The sequence below is a fragment of the Myotis myotis genome, unplaced genomic scaffold, assembly GCF_014108235.1.
Source record: "Myotis myotis isolate mMyoMyo1 unplaced genomic scaffold, mMyoMyo1.p scaffold_m19_p_3, whole genome shotgun sequence".
NCBI lineage: Eukaryota > Metazoa > Chordata > Mammalia > Chiroptera > Vespertilionidae > Myotis > Myotis myotis.
In genome coordinates, this window is record NW_023416335.1 from 195,429,875 (window position 1) to 195,451,712 (window position 21,838).

The following is a 21,838-nucleotide window of genomic DNA, read 5'->3' on the forward strand; positions in this document are numbered from 1 at the left end:
ACTGATGGACTCTCTTTCTACCCTCAGGTTGATAATTTGTGTTTTCTGTTTCTTCTTGATAGGTCTGGTTAGAGGTTTATTCATTTTAGTAATCATTTCAAAGAATACTGTTTATTTTTTTCAATTTCATTGTTCTCCATGCTAATCTTTATTTTGTGTTCAATTTGCTCCTCTTTGTCTAGGTTCCTTTTCAGAGAGTATAAATTACTGATTTTGAATCTTTCTCCTTTTGAGGTTCCTCATCAATCCTTACAGCTTGGCTAGGACTTCTATTTCTGCTCTGAAAAAATTGCACTTTATTAGTTTTCCAGTTAAATTGCAATATGAGTACAAATAACTGGGGCTTATGTACCTAGCTCAGAAACACAGTCCAGTCCATATGGACTTCAATGACAGAATAATAACATTTTGCAGAATAAATGCCCTATATTTATTATAAGTATTCTAAGCAAAAATTGTTAGTAGAGCTTGTGAGGCCCAGATAGAAGGGGCCCTTTAAAACTCAGTTCAGCTCCTTTTCCACCCTGAGAAGCATCCCCTTTACAAGAATTACCACCCAGATGATGTTTGATGTTTCTGACTTGGCATCATGCTGTGGAATAAAGATCAGGAGTTTCAAGTCAGATAACTCAGATGTTTACATTTTGGGTTATTTCTTAGCCTTTCTGAGCATGTATTCTGGTTTGCATGTGGTATTACCTGCTCTCCACCCTTTCCTCTTCAGGAGAGTCTATCTGACACCCACATCCATGGTCATTTCTCTTATTATGGGCTTTCGTACTTAATGTACCTTCCCTTTGAAGCAATTGTCAAAATTTCACTTTTCATTTAATCATGTAATTATTGATTTAACCTCCGTCTGCCTCCTAAGGTTGCAACCTCGGCCTGAGACTGTAGGCTACACGGAGCCAGGGACCAGGAGCGTTTCCTGTACCCGGGCTCATTCCATCGCGGTGCACCGGAGTCTAGCACAGTGCCTGGCACACAAGCAGCCGACCAACAAATGGATGACAAAGGGGTTGCCGCCTGTGGCCCGAGCGCAGCAGCTGGGTGTGGAGGGAAGCGCCCAGGCCCGCACTTCCCGCCCAGGCATCGGGATAACAATCCCCAAGGGGAGGCCCAACCCGGAGATCCCGATCCACCCCCTGGGGCAGCGCTTTGCCAGGTGACGCCACTCGGGGGTGGGACTTCCGGCCGCTGAAGTTTAACAGCCAGGGCGGGAGCCGGAAGCCCAGCGCGGAGCGGGTCGTGCCGCGGCGCCCGGTGTGCCCCGGCGGAGAGGTGAGGTTCCGGAGGGCCTGGGTCAGCGGGCCTCGCCCGCTGTGTCCTTGCATGTTCCCGAACCCCGCCCGCCCTCCGGCCACCTCGGGGGCGGGGCGGAGGCCCCGGGTTCCCCGCGCCGGGCCGCCCCGCGCTCCGGACGGTTGCGGGGCAGGGGCGCGGCACGGGTTTGGCGCGGAAGTTCCCGGAAGCCGCGGGCCGGGGTCGCGCACCCGGCTCTGCGACGCCCCCCGTCGGCCTCGGAGGTGGCCCGGGCCAGCTGGGGTGTGCGGGTGGCGGCCCTGGGGGTGTGCTGCCTCCGAAAAGTTTGCAGCTGCTCCACAGTCCGTCCTCCTTTTTGCAAATCTCTCAGCTACGACTCGTGTAGGTGGCGCTCGAATGCATTGTACAAGGGAACCCCAGTTAAACAAGTTCTTGGCAAGGAAAATGCATTTTTGATGAGTGCAAGTTGGAGAACTTTCATTGGTGTAAGACTAAGTGTTGTTTCATGTAGCCGTTATCCCCAAATTCGGGGCTGGCAGGCCGTCTGTTACCGCCCTGGGTCCCGACTGCTCTTTCTGGGGGCCCCACTTTGAAAGGCTGATGTAATTCGTGCCTCTCCCTTCCGTGTGCTCAGTTCTCAGAAGACCGAGGTAGGTGGGCAGATGGTCCCCTTCCCGGCTCCACTTTCAGAGAAGGAAACAGACATCAAATGACTTGGCCAAAGTCCCTGTCACCCCAACTCGGGGGCACATCGTTTGAACCCGCTTTTTCAGAGCCCTGGCTTCGGTGATCTTTCCACTACCCCACGCCACTCACCGGGGGTGGTGTAAGATTATAGTTGTGTTTACTGGGTTTAGAGATCGCCTTTCTTGCTCTTCACTGTTCCTTGAGTAGGGAACCAAAAGGGCCCTTATGACATGTTAAGGCACCAAATCTAAACACTATGTCTGTGGTGCAACAGGTGAGTGGCTTTTAGTAGCACTGCAGGTATCTGGCAAATGAATCACATAAGTGGCTTTTCTAGTTATCACTAGCTTTTTTTTATAAACAACATTAACTTTTTTGTTTGTTTGTTTTGAGAATTAAAGGGCCCTATAAGTTATTATTCCTCTAAGTTGTCCTTTGAAATATACTGGACTTAAGTGCACTGACTTGGGAACCTGTCTGTGACATCACTGATGCTGTGCTGTACTCTCGCACCCTCCATACCAGCAAGGTGTGGGGCATAAATTTCTAGGTCCCCTTCTCTTCCCTTCCCCTTCCTCTCATGTATTTTTGAGCACTTTTTTTGACCTATCATAGGTTACTGTTTGCTGCTCTTTAAAGTGTCTGTCTAGAGTAGCGTTTTGGCTTCCTGCCTGTAGATTGCTTTAATTTGGGAAGTCACGTTATCAGCATTGTGGTTGAACTGTATACTGTGAATAAATAATGTGAGTGAGGGCGTTGTAGACCAATAACTGGCATAGGGACTAGTGACATCTGGGCTGTATCTGCTAATTTTGGAATTATTTGGAAAAACTAGAGTGTCTGGATTCAGACCTGCAGGAGTGCTACAGTTTATGATACATTTTTAGAAAGATTAGGAGGTTACCAATCCAACACTTATTCATGAGGACCTCCTGTGTGCCAGGAATGTGTTTCAGGATGTAGTAAACAAGACAGAATATCTGTTCTGAGGATCTTTGTTTTGTTCAAGTTGTGGGGAGGGAAGGGGCAGGCAGACATAATGAGTAAAATTAGAATTGTAAAAGAGGAGCAAGTGCCATGAAAAAATGAAACAGGATAATGGAATATAGAGCAACTGGTATGGGGCTGCTTTCGTCATGCTTATCAGAGTAAACTTTTCTGAGGAGGAGACATTTGACCCGAGACTGGAATGATATGCAGGAGACGACCATAGGAATTCTGGGGAAGGAGCATTCCAGGCAGAGGAGGAGCAAAAGGAAGACAGGCAGGCCAAGAAAGAAGGCGAGTGTGAGTCTGGGGGCTCCAGGGAAGAGCTTTGCACCTGGCTAGGTAGGTCAGCTAAAGCAAGCTAAGAAGGCCCGATTTCATTGCAACAGCTGTGGAGAGCCAGGGGAAGGGTCAAAGATCACTCCAGCTACTTTGTAGTGACACTTTGGGGTCAGAAGTGGACAGTGGTGCCACTTGTCTTGGATTAGATGCTTCATTAACTTTTTTTTTTTTTTTTTGCCTAACTTTGTTTTTTAAAATATATTGTTTTAAACTATTTGTAGGTGCAGTCATGCAGGAAAATCTCAGATTTGCTTCATCCGGAGATGATGTTAAAATATGGGATGCTTCATCCATGACATTGGTGGATAAATTCAACCCACACACATCACCACATGGAATCAGCTCACTATGTTGGAGCAGCAATAGTATCCTTTGAAAAAGATAAAACACTCTTCGTTAGGTTTAAAAACCAATGGAACTTTTTTTGCATGTGACCCATAATTTGTAGCTCTGAAAGGTAAAAAGAAACAGTTTACTAAACAGTATATCATGAATACACACCGATTTCTCTTTTAAAAAATTTAGTTATAGCCCATTGCATTGAAAAACACTGCTATATATATATATATATATATATATATATATATATATTATTATATCCAGACCATATAATTCGTTTTGTTATCTAGAGTTTGTTATTGAATCAAATAGAATAAGGTAGGTAATGATGGGAAAAATTCTGAAAGGTTTTGGAATGAGTTTTTGAATCTATGTTTGAATATTTGTGGTTCTTGTCTGGAAATTAATGATAGAACTTAAAGACAGAAACGAAGCTTGGGTGAGGAGATAAAAATTAAAATTGGCCTACATCCCCATCTTACAGATATATTCTTGTATTTTTTTCCCTTTCTATCTATGACAAAAGTAGTCTTATTTCCCAAATAATATTCAGAGAAGTTACTGAATTTTTCTGAGCTTTCTCTGTTTTTGATCCACACCCTCCTTGTCTTAGTAAATTCTGATATGTGGATAAAATAAATGAGGCAGTGAAGCTTAGAAATCAGGATTTCTCAGCCCCTCACACTATTGACATTTTGGGCCAGGTGATTCTTTGTTATGGGGCCTGTCCTGTGCATTAGAGGATGTTTAGAAGCCTTTCTGGCCTCTACCCACCAGATGCCAGTAGCTCCTAGCTGAGAACCGCTGTTGTCAAAAAGTACTCATCACCTTTTGTATGCATTGCTATGTTAAAAATTGTCATTCTTTTGTCAAACTCCTACATATAGTTTCTTAAACAACAAATTAGGTTTTTCCATGTCTGATCTTTTCAATACCAAAGTATTAATATTGTGCTTCTTGATGAAAAGTGATTGATTCATAAACAAAACCATTAGAAGTTTTCATGTTCAATCTAATTGTTAATGCAAATATATAACAAAAATGATGATTTTTCCTATTGAATTAAATTTACTTCATCATTCCTTGAATTTGTATTATGGTAGCAAAGTTAATTACTTCAGTGCTCTATTAATCAAACTCATGGTGCAGTGACTACATGTGTGAAGTACTCTCCAGTAGTGTAGTGGGGGGAACTGTTTTAAAGAGGGACAAATATGTGAGGTTGCTTCTCTATTACTGGATTTTTATTATGTTCAGAGGTTAATTTTTCTCTGTTACTGCATTAGAGAAAAATAGCATTACTTAGATGTATTATTTTTGGTTTATTGTATTCCAGGGAGTTTTAGTAACAGTTGGCATTTACTGATAAACCATTTAATGGTCTGTGAATAAAACTGTTGTGACTATGAGGAGGTATCGTATGACTTGGAAACTGGTTTTATTTCTGTATGGTTTTCCTGTGCAGTAGATGTGCGCTGAGAGCCTTCATCTAATTTTGTTCCTAATGCAGCTTTGATCCCTTCCATGGAGGTTAGTTATTGATGAACGAGGACTTCCCACACTCAGAAACTTGGGGCCACTTCGCATGGGCTCCAAAGGCGGAGTTCATGGTGACATGCTAGGGAGATTAGTTTTCTATGCTTTTGGTCCTTGAGATAATGTTCCTCACTTTCTCATGACTTCTAAAACTACATGAGAAATACATGAGGTTACTATTTTACCCTCTCATTATCTTTCTGGTTTTATTTTTTTTTTTCATTTCTATATTGTAAGGAGAAAAGTAGCAGTAAACAAGGAAGAAGCCAAATAAAGAGAAATGATATATTTTCCTCAGTGCTGTAATATGTAGGTGGAAATGATTTTGTTTAAGTCATCATGTATCATAAAATCACAACCCAGGGTCTGTTCACAAAATACAGGAATGTTACATAAATCATCCAAAAGTAATGCAATTAGAACTTTGCTTGTTTAAAAGCATTAATTTAAACTTCTGATATTTTAATGTGTTAGGACTTTCAAAATGAAACTCTTGTTCTCGGTTATATTGTATTTAATTATTTTAGTTTTAAAATACATTGCTTTGTTTTTACTGATTGTTCCACATAAAATAAGGTAAATATAATTTTAAATTTATTTAAAGTAAAAATTTTAAAAATGTAATTATATTAAATTTTAAATAATTTAAAATTTAATTTAAAATAGAACTCTTCCATAACATAAATAGTTGCTATTTAACCACATTTATTTATATTTGCTATACTTACTGTAATATTCTTAATATATTTAAGATTGAAACATCCTATCACAAAAATTCTAGTTGTGAGAAAATACCAGCTTTTATATTTTTAGTGGACAAATAGGAGACTAATATAGATATTTGCTTCCTAACTTAAATGGGTACCAAGCACTGTGTTAAAAACTGTCCTGAACAGTGTTTATAGACGAAAAGGCTGATTCATATATGCTGATGGTGCTTTTATTATGCTTTCATTCTTGAAGTATAAAATTAGACCTTCTGGCTTACTCTTTGAAAATGGAGTAGTGTTTCACTTGGGTTACATAGCTTTCCAGTGATAGCAAAGCCAGAAAGGATAGTTCTTCCCTGTGGTGGTAGTGAAGAGGCTTAGTAATTAGTAAACTGACCCGTTTTTGAAAGCTAATGTGTAAGCGATGCTCATTTGCTTTTCTGCTTAGGTTAGTGTGCTTGCTTTTATCATTACAATTCTCGTATTAACAGTCTAGTGCTAGAGATGCTCATGGATTGTCTTATGCTCCATAACTCTTCCTTTAGATAACTTCCTAGTGACAGCATCTTCCAGTGGCGACAAAATTGTTGTTTCAAGTTGCAAGTGTAAACCTGTTCCACTTTTAGAGCTTGGTGAAGGGGTAAGTGAAAAACAAACAAACAAACAAACAAAAAAACCTAAAAGAAAATCTTAGTTCTACTTGGGCGGCAACTGCTTATTTATTGTGGTGCTTGCAACTAAATATAAAGGTGTTTAAACGCATTTTTCTTAACCTAAGCTCAAAATAATACCATAACACTTATCGGTGAGATGGGTACTGAAACACCTCTAAGTAAAATAATACTGAATCTTAGGGGAGCAATCAGGGATTCAGGTTTTGTCAACTAGGCACTTGCTTTCTCCATTTTTCCTCTGTGGGAGGTTCTCTGGTGTTGTTGCCTTTTTAAGGACCAAGTCCCATTTAAGTCACTAGTTTGATATGACCATAAAGCCCTAATGATGTAGCCCTGCCTTCACTGACATTGGGCTGAGGACTGTCTCAGCTAAGGACCCCTATCTGACATAGCTTTCTGCTTTTGCTTCTGTCCATACTGAAGGGCCTGCCTGAGCCTCCCCAGTGGCGACATCACCAGGAAAAGATGGCTTTGTCAAAATGAGCTTTGGTCCCAGAGCATTTAAATGAAGCTTTCATTGCATATTGCTTGCTTATTCTTTTGTTTTATAAAGTAATCTCTCTGATTCAAGATATTGCTGGCTACCTCATTTCCAATCTATTGGAAGCTATTTCTTTTTTAAGTAAGATATGATCTAAATAAAAAGGTATAAGATGTTGGTAGCTTGTTCTTTTTTAAGTTTCAGATTTTCCTAGCAGACCCTAAAACATTATGAATAGTCCTAATTTTGCACTGGAATAGGTAAGGGAGCCCAGATTTAAAACAGGACGTTTTATTTCTATCAGTTCTTTCCTAAAGATGTCCAGTGGGATTGACCCAAAGTTCATTTCCAGCCCATATATGTTGGAGGCTATGGCAGAGAGAATGCTAAGGGTAGAAATGGAGTTTGAGACCTTCTGCCTATTAAAACTCAGTTACGTAAAATTGAAGCAAAGAGCATCCCTGGTTGATAAAAGTCAAAGTGTATATCCTTTCAGAGCAGGGAAAACATTTTAGTCATCATCTTTGAATCTTTAAATCCTGTCAAAGACGGTTGACAAAAATTTGTTTAATTAAATAGCATCAAAATAATTTTGATTTCCTCTGTTACAATATGTATTATGCTACTTTTGCATCATGTCTTAGAACCAGTTTGGTACCTTTTTGTTTTTTGTTATTAAATTATGAAAATAGATGATATTCACAAATTGACACAATTCGACAAATTTTGTGAATATTCCATATCAGTTGTTGCAGTTAGTTCTCTTTCCCATAGTTAAGAGATCACATCAGGATGCATGTGGCTGAAGTGGTCATTATAGTTATAATTTGAATCTGCTTTAATTTACTTATAAAATATTTTGCAAACATTGGTTCTTTAACCTTTATCAGTAATTTATTGTAACATATTAGTGTGTTGAAAACCTTTGTTTTGTAGGATCCAAGTTCTTTTACTCATGTGCTATTTGAGATATTAGACCTTTCCTATATAGGAAAATATGATTCTTATTTAAACATTAATTTTTGAGTAGAACTTTAAGTTTGTATTTATTTTCTTTGATTTTGTATTTTCTTAAAAGTGGGCAGATTGGTATTAACAGTGTTATAATGGATGTGATAGGCTACTATATAACCTAGAAATTTGACCAGCTGTTATTTTTAGATTTTAAAAACTGCACCCATTGCTTGTGTTTTGGGATGTAGGATTCCTGTAATAACTACATGATTTCTATTAATTATTTAAGTTCATTAGCTACATTAATAATGTATTAACAAAAAGAATCTTCTATCATTAGCGTAAGCCAGCTATAAACATAGCTTTTGTTCTGAGCCCTTAAGAATAATTTGAGTTGTTTTTGACAATTAGAATCCTAATATATTTATCTTTGATGGATATCATTCTTGTCTATTTTCTTTAAAGGTTATTTATATAGCTCTTAGTAAACTGTCCTGATTTGCAGTGATAGCCACATTCTAAATCTTATTAGTTTGTTCAGACCAAATTTAGTTCCTATGTGTGTATGTATGGTGCCTAGAAGAGAAGTATACCTACTTTACTGACACATTGACCTAATGTGCTCCCGTTTATATGCGTTGGTAATTTTGACTCTTCGTCAAAATCTAAGAGCAGTAAGAAGCTTGAGTGTAGGAGCCATCTGCAGCTTTTTAAGAATCTGGTGCTCTCTTGAGTAGAGGATGGTTTTGAGATGTGTGGACTCTCAAGGTAGGAACAGTAGTTCTAGTCCTTATTTCTCATTTCTCAGATGAAGAAACATAGGCTCATAAAGGTGTGATGACTTGCCTAAACCTGCATGTTTTGCCTTTAGATTTTACCTAAGTCACAAATATTTCCCCTTTGGAATTATTTCTCCATTTTCCCCCCCATAGCATTCAACTGGAGGTAAGAACATTAATGTAACTACATAGTGTACCTGAAGGTTAAATAGGAAAATACATGCAATATTGTGTTCTGACGGATGGGCACCACCAGGTAGATGACACTCAGATAATTATTGTGAGAAAAACTTGGTAGCCATTTATGTTCTAAATATATATTGAGCATGGATATGGTCTTTGCTCTTAAAGAAACTGACAATCTGGTGGAAGACAGATAGTAAACTAGGAAACAGAATACCCAGATAGTGATAAGTTGTTGTGTCAAGAACTAAAATAGTTAAGATATTGAGATAGCAAGTTACCTTAGGTGGCCAAGAGAGTACCCCTGAAGAGATGGCATTTAAGGTGCTGTCTATTGACCAGAAAAAGCTGTTCAGCCAAAGTTCAGGGCAAGAATAGCTGTTGTTGAAGCCTTGAGGACAATATAGAGTTGTTTTTAAGGAATGCAAGAAGGTCATTGTGGCTGGAGAATTAGTGGGTGAAGAGGAAAATGAGAGATAAGGTAGGAGGGGGCCAGATGAAGAGATAGGGCTTTGAAAGCCAGGTTAATGAGTCTGGAATTTATTCTAGGGTTGATTAGAAGCCATTGAAGATTTTTAAATGGGAGAGATATGATCAGATTAACATTTTTTTAAAGATCACCCTACTTATGGAGAACAGGATGCGCAGGAGTAGAAGCAGGACAGCCAGTTAAGAGGCTGCTGTTGTGGTTCCACAGGGCTTGGATTAGAGTGTTGGAAGTAGTCCTGGATATTGGGAGGGCCAGCTGGGATTTATTTTAGTGTCGGAGTTTAGAGAATTTATGGTAGACTTGGGGCAGGCAGAACGAGGAATCAAGGCAAATTTCTGGAATTTCATCATGAAAAACTGGGTGCATGGATGGTGTCTTTACATACATGGAGAAGAATGTAGAGTCAAGTTCTGATGACTCAATGTTTAAGAATTGGATTTCTTAAGGGGAGATTTGCCATGAGACTTTGGGCAAATATCTTGTCCTCGATGGAAAACTTTCCTTATCTGTAAAATGAGGGACAGACACATCCTTGAAAGCCTTCTCTACCATTAGTATTTTCTGAGCTGTGGTTTGATTGTAATTCAGGGTATCCTGCGGAAATGTAAGAGCAGGCTTTAGTAGGGGAGATATTACAGGCAGGTAAGCCCTGATGGGAGGCCAAGACTTGCTGGTATTTTCTAAGCTTCCTCTGTCACCTCTGTGTATGGCAGAGAACATGAATCTGGTTGATTTCTTGAAGTCTTTTTTAACTCCTTACAAGCTATTGGATCCATGTGGAAGATTAGAGGTGAATCTTTAGTATAAGTATTAGCATGTTTATAACATTTAATTCAACAAATATTTATTAAGTGCTTACTAAGTACTGAATAAGACTTTAAAGTCATCTCTGGGCTCTGTTAAGTTAAGGTAACTTTCTTTTTCTTTAATAGCAAAAGCAGACATGTGTCAGTTTAAATTCCACATCTATGTATTTGGTAAGCGGAGGCCTGAATAACACTGTTAATATTTGGGATTTAAAATCAAAAAGAGTTCATCGATCTCTTAAGGTAAGGAACTTGGGTGTTGTTGTTTTGTAATGTTACAGAAATGGTTATCTCACAATGTGCTTAGTTACCAAACTTTTAATGTTGAGCTTTTATAATAAAAGTAAGATGCTTCAGCATTGAAGTGAGATTTGTTAGGGAAAATAAAGATTCTATTTCTTTACAAAGTCATAGATATTGTATTGGACCTCATATTCTTAACTTTTTAGATGGGAGCAATGCCCTAAATGTCCTCTTTCTTCTCATCAGGTATTTTTTCTTTGATTTAGAAAAGGAATAAAATGTAGAAACATTTCCAAACATGCTTGGAGGACCATTTGAAAAGGTTATGTAATAGTTATTACAATATAAAAAGTGTAATATAATAGTGGCATATTATAGTTACTATTCTTGGCATTATATTAATCTGATTATTAGATACAAAGGTTAGTTTGTTTATATTCGTAATGTATGACACCAAACTGTTAAAAACTAGACTCCTAATCCTGATCCCTTTTCTGTGTTCCTGCTAGATTTCTCTGACTTGATGTTGGAAAACGTCCTTGTGAACTCAGTTTGTTCAAAACCAGTTTTATTGTTTCCAAGTGGATTCCCTTTTGGATTGGGAGACAGCCTAATATAGAGGGAGGCAAATAGGCTTTTGGGTTTGACCTGGAATTGAATCCCGGCTTTGTCACTTAGCAGTTATGTGAGCTTGCACAGGTTTCTTAACCTTTCTGTGCCATTTAGTCAACTCACCTGTAAATGGGAAAAACTGACATTTTCTCCAAGATTGTTCTACGGATTAATAATGATATATGGCTCTGGGTGGTGTGCCTCAGTTGGTAGGAGTGTCGTGTACACCTAAAGGTCATGGGTTCGATTTGTGGTTATGGCATAGACCTAGGTTGTGGTTCAATACTGGTGCCTTTGGGGGGCATACTGGAGGCAACTGATTGATGTTTCTCTCTCCCCACCCCCCCCCCCAATAAATAAATAAATAAATAAATAAATAAATAAATAAAATCAATCAATGAAAATGTCCTCTGGTGAGGATTTAAATAAATAAATAACAATAATAATATATCAAGCTCCCAGTGTCAGTAGGTATTCGACAAAGGGAAGCAGCTGCTGTCATCTCTCAAACATACCTTGCCCTTCTGGCTTTGGGGCTTTTGTTTCTTACTCTTTTCCATTTTGCAGGGTCTGGTTTACTTCCCCTAGTTTAGCTCTTCTCCTTTCTTTAAGGTTGAACTCCAACTTTATGTCTTGCATGAAGCTTCCTCTGTCAACTCAGTTCACAGTGATGCCTCTTTCTCTTTTGTCTTGACACTTTGCCTCTACCACCACTCACTTAGCTTTGTTCTGCCATTTTCGTGTTAATTTAAATGTCCTGTCTTCTCAATTGAACAGTAATACTTTCAAGGGCAGGATGCTCCTGATAGTCAACTCACAATAAATGTTACTTGTCAGTGGAAGTGAATTCTGTAAGGGAGACATATTGCCATTTAGAAAATTACCTTTCTAGTCTGTCTCTCGTTTCAGAGTGCCTGAGCATTATTATAGTTATGAAAAATAGATCTCTGTTCCCTGAGAAGACTTGGTGTTGATCAGATAGTTTTCTGCTTATTTGAGTAATTTTTAAAATTTGAGGAAAATGTTAAAGCAAATATTAGATTGACAAATGGATAATATTTATAAAACACAAAATTTGCAAAAACATGAAAATATGCTTTTTGAAGGTTTTATGGCACTGTATTTCATTTTTTTCTTTCAGGATCATAAAGATGAAGTAACTTGTGTAACATATAATTGGAATGATTGCTACGTTGCTTCTGGATCTCTCAGTGGTGAAATTATTTTGCACAGTGTAACCACTAATATTTCTACTACTCCTTTTGGTCATGGTAGTAGCCAGGTAAGTATGGATTTATTCAAAATAAAGTTGATAAGATAGATTTTGAACTCTTATATAAACCAATGAGTTTCAAGTTTTTAAAATTAAGTATTTAAAATAAGCTTGATTGAAAATAAACTAATTCATACTAGATTGAGTATACTTACTTTATTGAGTTCAATTAGGCCATTGAATATAACATGCTCCTAGATTATAACTATGTATAACAAAATAAAAATACTGATAACAGGTTAAGCTCAAAACATGAATATTAATCTTTCTATAGACATTACAGTTATAAAAGTGTTGCATAGCTCAAATTATGTTAGCTACAGGACAGGTACATAAGTACTCTGATGGGAATGTGATAATTGAGTGTGTTTAGGCACAGGATATATGGAGTTTTGTTTTTTTGGTTACTATAAGTATATCATAGTTCATGTATTGCTACCAGGTTAATACCAGGAGTATGTAGGGAAATGTTTTGTTGTTGTTAATCCTCACCCGAGAATATTTTTTCCATTGTTATTTTAGAGAGAGTGGAAGAGAGGGAAGAAGAGAGGGGGAGAAAGAGAGAGAGAGAGAGAGAGAGAGAGAGAGAGAGAGAGAGAGAGAGAGAAACATTGGATATGAGAGAGACACATTCATTGGTTGCCTCCCACACGTGCCCCAACTGGGGCTGTGGATTGAACCTGCAACCCAGGTACGTGCCCCTAACAGGGAATTGAACCTAAGAACCCTCGGTGCCTGGACTGACACTCCAACCACTAAGCTACACTGAGGAGGGTTGTAAGGAAAATTTTTTTTTTAATATATTTTATTGATTTTTTACAGAGAGGAAGGGAGAGGGATAGAGAGAGAAACATCGATGAGAGAGCAACATCAATCAGCTGCCTCCTGCACGCTCCCTACTGGGTATGTGCCCACAACCAAGGTACATGCCCTTGACCGGAATTGGACCTGGGACCCTTGAGTCCGCAGGCCGACACTCTGTCCACTGAGCCAAACCGGTTAGGGCAGGAAACTTTTTATAAAGGAACTAGAGCAGCGGTTCTCAACCTGTGGGTTGCAACCCCTTTGGTGGTCGAATGACCCTTTCACAGAGGTCGCCTAAAACCATCCTGCAAATCAGATATTTACATTACGATTCATAACAGTCCCAACATTACAGTTATGAAGTAGCAACGAAAATAATTTTATGGTTGGGTCACAACATGAGGAACTGTATTTAAAGGGCCAGAAGGTTGAGAACCACTGAGCTAGAGGCTCGATGCACGAAATTTATGCAAGAGTAGGCCTTCCTTTCCCCGGCTCCTGGCACCGGCTTCCCTCTGGCACCTGGGACCCAGGTTTCCCTCACAGCCCTGGCTTTGTTCAGAAGGTCATCTGGTCTAATTAGCATATTACGCTTTTATTATTATAGATATTAGCCAAATTTTTTCTTCAAGAAAATTAGTCTATAAAATTCTTAATACATTTAAATTCTCAAGTAATCTATTTTTTTTACTAACTTTCCATGAAATTCTCCACAGAAATTTCTAATAAGGTGCATCTTCTTTCCACTCTTACTTTTAATTATAATCACTGTGGCCATAATTATTATTAGATGAAAGATGGGAGTGCCTCACTTTTGAAAAGCAGTTTTTTAAATCATTATATTGAGTGGTATATATTGAGTAGTATATATTTAATGTTTAAGGAAAATATATTGGATATTAAAAATGCATTGAAAAGTGTATTTTTTTCAAGTTTCATTTGTATTGGGGGAATAAAAGAGATACATATAAATGATAATATGGGTGATTGATAAAAAACTTATGGAGATTCAGAACAGTGAGATAGAATTATCTGATTGGGAATAAAATGGGGAATATTAATGGAGGAAGGACTTCAACTGGGTGTGAGACTTAATTAATTGTTTGTTTTATTTTTACTATGATATAAACTGGCCTCCTTGCCAATCACTTGATTCTAACTTTTGTGTTAGAGGTAACTCTTTATGTGCCTACATTCTAGTTGGAACCATATCGTGTTTTCTTTGTCCTCAACCATTGTCCAACTTTGTGGCTTATGTTGAAAAGATCCTCAATAACATGGGAATGGATGAATACTAAGTTTAGAGATAACAAAGATTTTAATAGGCTAATATAGAACTTCGGGGGAGAGATATTATTTATCTCCTTAGATGACCAAAGTCTTTCTCCGTGCCTAGTCCAGAGTATTGACTCTTCATCCTTTGTGGTTTAGTTGATTTTTTATTATGCTTTAGTTGTTGAATTTCTAGCACAATCAGATGCTCAGAATCAAACAAATATATAAATATCTAAAATATGTTTTAAATACAAATATTTCTTATTCTCTGCTAGTGTTTCCTTATACTTATTTGTGATTTGGCTGTGACTGGGCCTTTTATTTAGGGATATTCTAACCCTAATGAATCAATGTATTGTGTTTTTTTTCTATGGAAAAAAAGAGGAGATTGAGTTAGCTGTACTTCAAGTTAGTAATATCATGACAAATATTCAATTACTAGAATATCGGTATGTCTTGGGATCATCTTATGTCGCCCACTAAATGATTTTATGGTATTGATTGAAACCTGTTACTCTCTAAACCAGCAAAGTCCTAAATCCTGTGTGAGTTCTATGTCTGTGGTTGGCTGTTATTTATATAGTTTATATAAAACGTTCTTATGAATGCTTACAATTACATAAAATTTATTCTTCTTTTTATAGCCTATTCGGCACTTGAAGTACTCCTTATTTAAGAAATCGCTGCTGGGCAGTGTTTCGGATAACGGAGTAGTAACTCTTTGGGATGTGAATAGTCAGAGTCCTCACCATAACTTTGATAGTACTCATAAAGCTCCAGCTTCAGGCATCTGCTTTTCTCCTGTCAATGAATTGTTGTTTGTAACCATAGGCTTGGATAAAAGAATCATTCTCTATGACACTTCAAGTAAGAAGTAAGTGTGGCATTTCTTAATTTAGCAACAAATAATTATCTCATTAGAAGATATATTTGTGATTTGTATAGACTTATGATTCATTAATGTTCAGGAGCTCTAAATTTTGTGTACTTGATATCTGGTAAGGTAGATTTTTTTTCTTCTTCCCATGCAGAAAAAATAGATGAGGTGGGTATTCTGTTTCCTTTAATTATTATTCTGTTTCCTTTTTTAAAATTTGAATTTACTGGAATGATATCTCATCTAATAAAAGACAAACATGCAAATTGACCGTACCTTTGCTATGCCTTAAGCCATGCCCACCAGCCAATCAGAGTGACTATATGCAAATTAACCAAACCAAGATGGCGGCCAGCAGCCACAGAGCTGGAGTGAGCAGGAGGCTTGCTTGCTCCAGTGATGGAGGAAGCCAAGCTTCCCGCCTGCCACGGCCGGCTCTGAGCTCCACTGAAGGCAACAAAGTTTCAATTTTAGAAGATAAATAAACCCCAGATACTTGCTTTCAGCCGGCTGTGGCCACGGAGCTGGAGCGAGCAGAGGGCTTGGTTGCTCCAGTGATGGAGGAAGCCAAGCTTCACGCCCATCCTGGTTCGGCTCTGAGCTCCACTGAAGGCAACAAAGTTTCAATTATAGAAGGTAAATAAATCCCAGAATAAAAAAAGAAAAATAAAAAAAGGAGAGGCTGGGAGCTTCCATTGCCGGGGGCTTGGCCAGCCTGAAAACGGCCCTCAGCCCCTCACCGAGACTGGCCAGGCACCCCAGTGGGGACCCCCCACCCTGAAGGGGGTGTGACCAGCCTGCAAACAGCCATCAGCCCCTCACCCAGGCTGGCCAAACCTCCATGGGGTTAGGGTCCCAACTGGGGGGTGCTTGACCAGCCTGCAAACAGCCATCAGCCCCTCACCCAGGCTGGCCGGGCACCCCAGTGGGGACCCCCACCCTGAAGGGAGTGTGACCAGCTGCAAACAGCCATTAGCCCCTCACCCAGGCTGGCCAGGCACCCAGTGGGGACCCCCACCCTGAAGGGGATGTGACCAGCCTGCCAACACCCATCAGACCCTCATCCAGGCTGGCCAGGCACCCCAGCGGGACCCCCACCCTGATCCGGGACACCCTTCAGGGCAAACCAGCCGGCCCCCACCCATGCACCAGGCCTCTATCCTATATAATAAAAGGGTAATATGCAAGCTGACCCTAACAGCAGAATGACTGGGAATAACTGGTCACTGTGACACACACTGACCACCAGGGGGCAGACGCTCAATGCAGGAGCTGCCCCCTGGTGGTCAGTGCGCTCCCACATGGCGGAGCTCTGCTCAGCCACAAGCCAGGCTGACGGCTGCCAGTACAGTGGTGGTGGTGGGAGCCTCTCCGGCCTCCTCAGCAGCGCTAAGGATATCAGACTGCAGCTTAGGCCTGCTCCCTGCTGGCAAGTGAACATCCCCTGAGGGCTCCTGGGCTGCCAGAGGGATGTCTGATTGCCAGCTTAGGCCCAATCCCCCAGGGAGCAGGCCTAAGCCAGCATGTGGTCATTCCCTGAGGGGTCCCAGACTGCGAGAGGGCACAGGCCGGGCTGAGGGACCCCCCCCTCCCGAGTGCACAAATTTTTGTGCACCTGGCCTTTAGTTGGTTAATAAAATTACATAGGTTTGAGGTGTACAGTTTTATAATACATCATCTGTATATTGCCTTGTGTGTTCACCACCTCTAGTGAAGTCTTTCATCACCAATTTATTCTCCCTTTTCCCTCTTCTACCTCTCTACCTTCCCTCTGCCTTTCTCTCTTGTAATCATCATACTGTTGTTTGTCTTGCCTATGAGGTTTTTGGTTTTTTTCTTTAACCTTTCACCTTTTCACCCAGTCCCCCAATCCCCCTCCCCTCTGACAGCTGTCAGTCTGTCCTCCGTATCTATTGAATCTGTTTCTATTTTGTTTGTTAGTGTATTATGTTCATTAGATTTCACATATCAGTGAAATCCTTTGGTACTTGACTTTTTCTGGTTGGCTTATTTAGAGCACTTCTGGATTGTGAACATTGAAGGATAGCCTGCTAATGATTTCATATCTTTATTTTAACATGTATGCACGTTATTCTTTTTAAAAATATAACAAAATATGATTAATTTGCTTTCAAATTAATTCCTTATGTAAAGCAGGGTGTCTGAATGACCAGCATTTTGGGCTGGGTGATTCTTGGTTGTGAAGGACTGTCCTGGGCACCGTGGGATATTCAGCAACATTCCTGGCCTCTACCCGTTAGATGCCAGTAGCATTTTACTAGTTGTGACATCCTAACGACCTCCAGTTGAGAACCAGTGGTCTAGAGCTAAAGGGCACATAATCTAAGCATCTGAGTTTGTTGTGCCTTCCTGTACTTCTTAGATTTATAAGGGTGCTTGGTTAGCTTTTAAAAAAGCTGCAAAAATGCTACAGGTGTATTAAGATACCTAACAATATATAAAAATCCTGTAAAAAAAATAGTAATGTTATTACTAGGGAAGGACCTACTCTCCTTATTAGAAGTTTACTGTTACTTATTTTACATTCTTTTTTCTTTTTACTATTTTTTTGAACTAATTTACTAAGAGACCTGAGTCAGTAAGGCATTTCTCTCTTATATCGGACACTCCAATAAAGAGCTCAGCTTCAGCAGGTCGGTATCCGTATTTCTCTCCTTGCTTCCTGACGATCAAGCCACATGGGTTCAGTTAGCTTTTTGGTGAGGAGATACAGAACTATGAACAAAGTAGCAGCTGCTCTCCTGTGAAAGGTCATAGTCCTCTTGAGGCTTAAGCAGGCCAACAAATGGAAAAGGAATACTGGGAGACTCCTTATTTCTGAGGCTAGAGCCCCTTTTTTTGTGTGTGTGGAGTAGCACCCAGGAATTCTGTCATATTTATTGTCAGGGTAACAATTATTTAAAGAAATAGGTACTGCTTCTAGAACATGTAGAGTGAATAGGAAAATAGGATGAAGTGTTCAGCAGTTCCTTTATATGCCATTGCACTGAAATGTCTCTAATTCTAAATGTATGCTTTAAAATAAATGTTTGGAATGTGTATGCTACTTGCCCAATTCTAAGTACGTTTGGGTTTGATATGCTACAGTTATTTATATGTCACATAAGCTTATATACCTGTATACAGTCACATATCTACATAGACTTACTCTCTTTCCAAAGGCTAGTGAAAACTTTAGTGGCTGACACTCCTCTAACTGCAGTTGATTTCATGCCTGATGGTGCCACTTTGGCTATTGGATCCTCCCGTGGGAAAATATATCAGTATGATTTAAGGATGTTGAAATCACCAGTTAAAACCATCAGTGCTCATAAGACATCTGTGCAATGTATAGTATTTCAGTACTCCACTGCTCTTTCTAAGGTAAGATATTTTCTTTCTGAATTTTTTCTTTTACTAAATAAATCTAGCTCAGAATATAGATATTTTATGTTGTCAAACACAGTGCAGTTTTGCATCATAATCATTTTTATATAAAAAGCATTTAATATAATTTTAGTACAAAGCCATTTGATACTTGGTTTTAAAACTATTTTTTTTTACATTTTATACTTAATTTTCATATTTCCCTCTTCATATTTTAAAAGGCTTTTTTGGTTCAGAGGGAAACTCTCAGCTATACTAGCAAGCTTAAAATTTGTAAGGCAAAATATATACATATTTTTAATCTAATAGGGAATTTATAAAATATTAATAACAGTAGGGAGCATTAGAAACCTGAGCTTTTAAATATTCCATTACATTTCAGTCAGGTTTAAGTAAAGACTCTTCAAGTAAGGCCTCAGCTGTGAACAAACGGACTGTTCCTGTGAGTGCCACCAGTGGGGGAGCTCAGAGTTCTGGAACTGTCAGAGAAGCCACTGCCACGGCCACGGTTCTGCCACAGCCCATGACAACAGCCGTGGGGAAAGGCACAGTTGCTGCCCAAGACAAAGCAGGTAAGTGGTGCTTATATATAGTATTTGGAGTGACCCCTCCACCCCAATATATATAATTATACTTCCTTCAGGAATTAAGAACTCAAATTCACTCGAGTATTTAAATAAAATTATTAGTAAATATCGTTGAAGAAATGAACATTTTAACTTCAGCTATAAATTCTTTAAAAATTAATGAAAAAATATTTTTCTTAGTCTATTTAGTTGAACTTCTGTTGTAAAAAATATTGATTATCTTAAAAAACACAATAATGTCAACTCAAATTATTCTTAATACTAACTAGACTGGGTGACTTTACATTGTGTCTTCAGGTTAATCAGTAGAGAATGCAATTTTGACGTCATGATTTGATCTCTCAGGATTTTTTTTTTTTTAAAGCTATTAATGGCTCCTTTTATTTCTTATTTTAGAATGAAAGGTAAATTAAGTGATGAAATGAATATATTTAAGTATTAAATAGTGCCTGGCTCATATTAAGCCACATACTAGCAATTTGTTAAATAAAAATAAATGAAAATATTACAATTTTACATAATTTTTTTCTATGTTGATAATCAAGCATTTCTTAAAGAGGAATTTATTTAGACATTGTGAAAGTATAATCTGATGATAAGCTTCCCCATGCCTACTATAGAATATATTCTTTGCCTGCAATAAAGATCATATTCCCTAAATTCCTAAAAACCTTCTTGTTTTTATTTTAAGAAGTATACTACACTGTCAACTTGCAACAGATAGTTTTAAAAGTCTACATGGTACATATGCCAGTATGTTTTCAAAATAATTGAAATGGATGTACCCACCCATGTCTTTTTAAATTTTTAGGACAAGTACTTGACATGGACAAAAATATTTGTTGGTGCCTTTTCAGTCAGAGTTTACTATTTCCAACTATAAGCAAAAGTTTAATTTGTTAACATTCATAATATGGGATAGTTTTCTTAAAGTTGTAGGTATATTCACTACAAATTTTCTGTGAATAACTACATTGTCCTCCCATAGAAATTATTACATATTACGTGGAAAAATAAATGCTATCTACTTAAAAGAAGAAAGTCTTTTTGAAAATTACTTTGAGTAATGTTTGCCAGAAATGTTTAATTAAATATATTAAAATTTCTATTATTTTAAAATTTTAATTTACTATCAATTTTATGCATAATTTTAAAAAAGTAAACAAAATATTTTTCTCATTTACTGTAAATTTTATGAAGTCTGTATTCATTTAGTTTTTAATGAGGCTATGTTTAACAATGACAGCATTAATTAGGAATTGAAGACTTGGGTCTTCAGGGTCACTGATTAACAGCTCTTTCCTGATTAGCAAAGTTTCTGGCAAAATGAATTTTTGCTTTGCATCCATAGTTAGAAATTCTGTTCATTAATTTTATTTTGAAATAATTTCAAACTTACAGAAAAGTGTCAATAATATATAAAGAACTCCTGAGCTCAGCTGTCCAGCAGATTCACCATTTTACAAATTTTGCCACATTTGCTTCCTAATTTTCTCTCAAACACACACACACACACACACACACACACACACGTACGTCTATTTTTCCCCCCTCTGAAACATGTAGAGTATATTAAGTTTAAGTCTCAGGTCTATCACTTCTTACCAGGATGACTTTGGGCAGTTTTCTTAACCATTCTGAATCTCATTTTTCTCTTCCACAGATGATAACTTTTAGGGTTATTGTAAAAATCAGAGGAAAATATATCAAAAGTGCCTGGCACATGGTGGGCACACAATAATTATGGTGTGATTAATAATATTGTTATCATGATCATCATTATTCCTATTATCATTTTAAGCTTCTTGTAAAATAAATTCGAAGTTTGACAAAAAGTTCATGTTGCTTCTACTAAAGTGGTCCTGACTTAGTTATTCAAAACAACTTCTGCAGTCTTGTTACTACTGCTTGTTTTCAGAAGGAACAGCCATTTAAGGAATGAAAAACAGCCCTCTGCCTTTTTATTGTCTACTTTACTAGTCTCTGTAACAGCGGTTCTCAACCTGTGGGTCGCGACCCCTTTGGGGGTTGAACGACCCTTTCACGGGTCGCCTAAGACCATCGGAAAACACATATGTAATTACATATTGCTTTTGTCATTAATCACTGTGCTTTAATTATGTTCAATTTCTAACAATGAAACATGAGGAACTGTATGAAAGGGTCGTGGCATTAGGAAGGTTGAGAACCACTGCTCTAAGAGTTTGGGATTCTGGTTTCCTTCCTCTTAGTAAACTATTGTGAGGTCAGTGAAGTCATTTGAGGTCCTAAATGCCTAAAGCAATGTTATGCTCCCCCTGTTAGTGAAGAAAAAGAAGAGGGAAAAATATCTGTTCACTGCAAATTGGGGAGAGAGCTAACATAACTTAAATCCTGCTATCTGTTAGGCATTGTGCTACTTATGCCTTACAGACTTTTTTTATGATTATCATTTGTAGGTAATCAACTAAGTTTTATGTTCAGAATACTTTTAAGATAGAAGCAAATATGTATATTATTTTAGAAAAAAATTAAAAATGGCTACAAGAACATGGTGGTATATGAATAAA

General features: G+C 38.2%; 1 protein-coding gene across 9 annotated transcripts in view; it reads left to right on the forward strand.

Moving 5' to 3' along the window:
• Window positions 1-1,183: 1,183 nt before the first annotated feature.
• NEDD1 (NEDD1 gamma-tubulin ring complex targeting factor) overlaps window positions 1,184-21,838 on the forward strand; it is a 33,609-nt gene continuing 12,954 nt past the window's right edge. For 5 of the 9 annotated variants that reach the window (XR_004966053.1, XR_004966052.1, XM_036299275.1 and 2 more), the window contains exons 1-8: window positions 1,184-1,281; window positions 3,501-3,644; window positions 6,410-6,504; window positions 10,358-10,474; window positions 12,228-12,368; window positions 15,083-15,312; window positions 18,498-18,699; window positions 19,085-19,274. Coding sequence is in view for 7 of the 9 variants with exons in the window: in XM_036299275.1 (XP_036155168.1) it covers window positions 3,509-3,644; window positions 6,410-6,504; window positions 10,358-10,474; window positions 12,228-12,368; window positions 15,083-15,312; window positions 18,498-18,699; window positions 19,085-19,274 (1,111 nt within the window). In the remaining 2 variants the exon portion in view is untranslated. Of the gene's footprint in view, window positions 1,282-3,500; window positions 3,645-3,701; window positions 3,737-6,409; window positions 6,505-10,357; window positions 10,475-10,720; window positions 10,797-12,227; window positions 12,369-15,082; window positions 15,313-18,497; window positions 18,700-19,084; window positions 19,275-21,838 lie in introns of those variants that run through there. The other 4 variants (XM_036299278.1, XM_036299279.1, XM_036299280.1 and 1 more) reach the window with 4 other exon arrangements.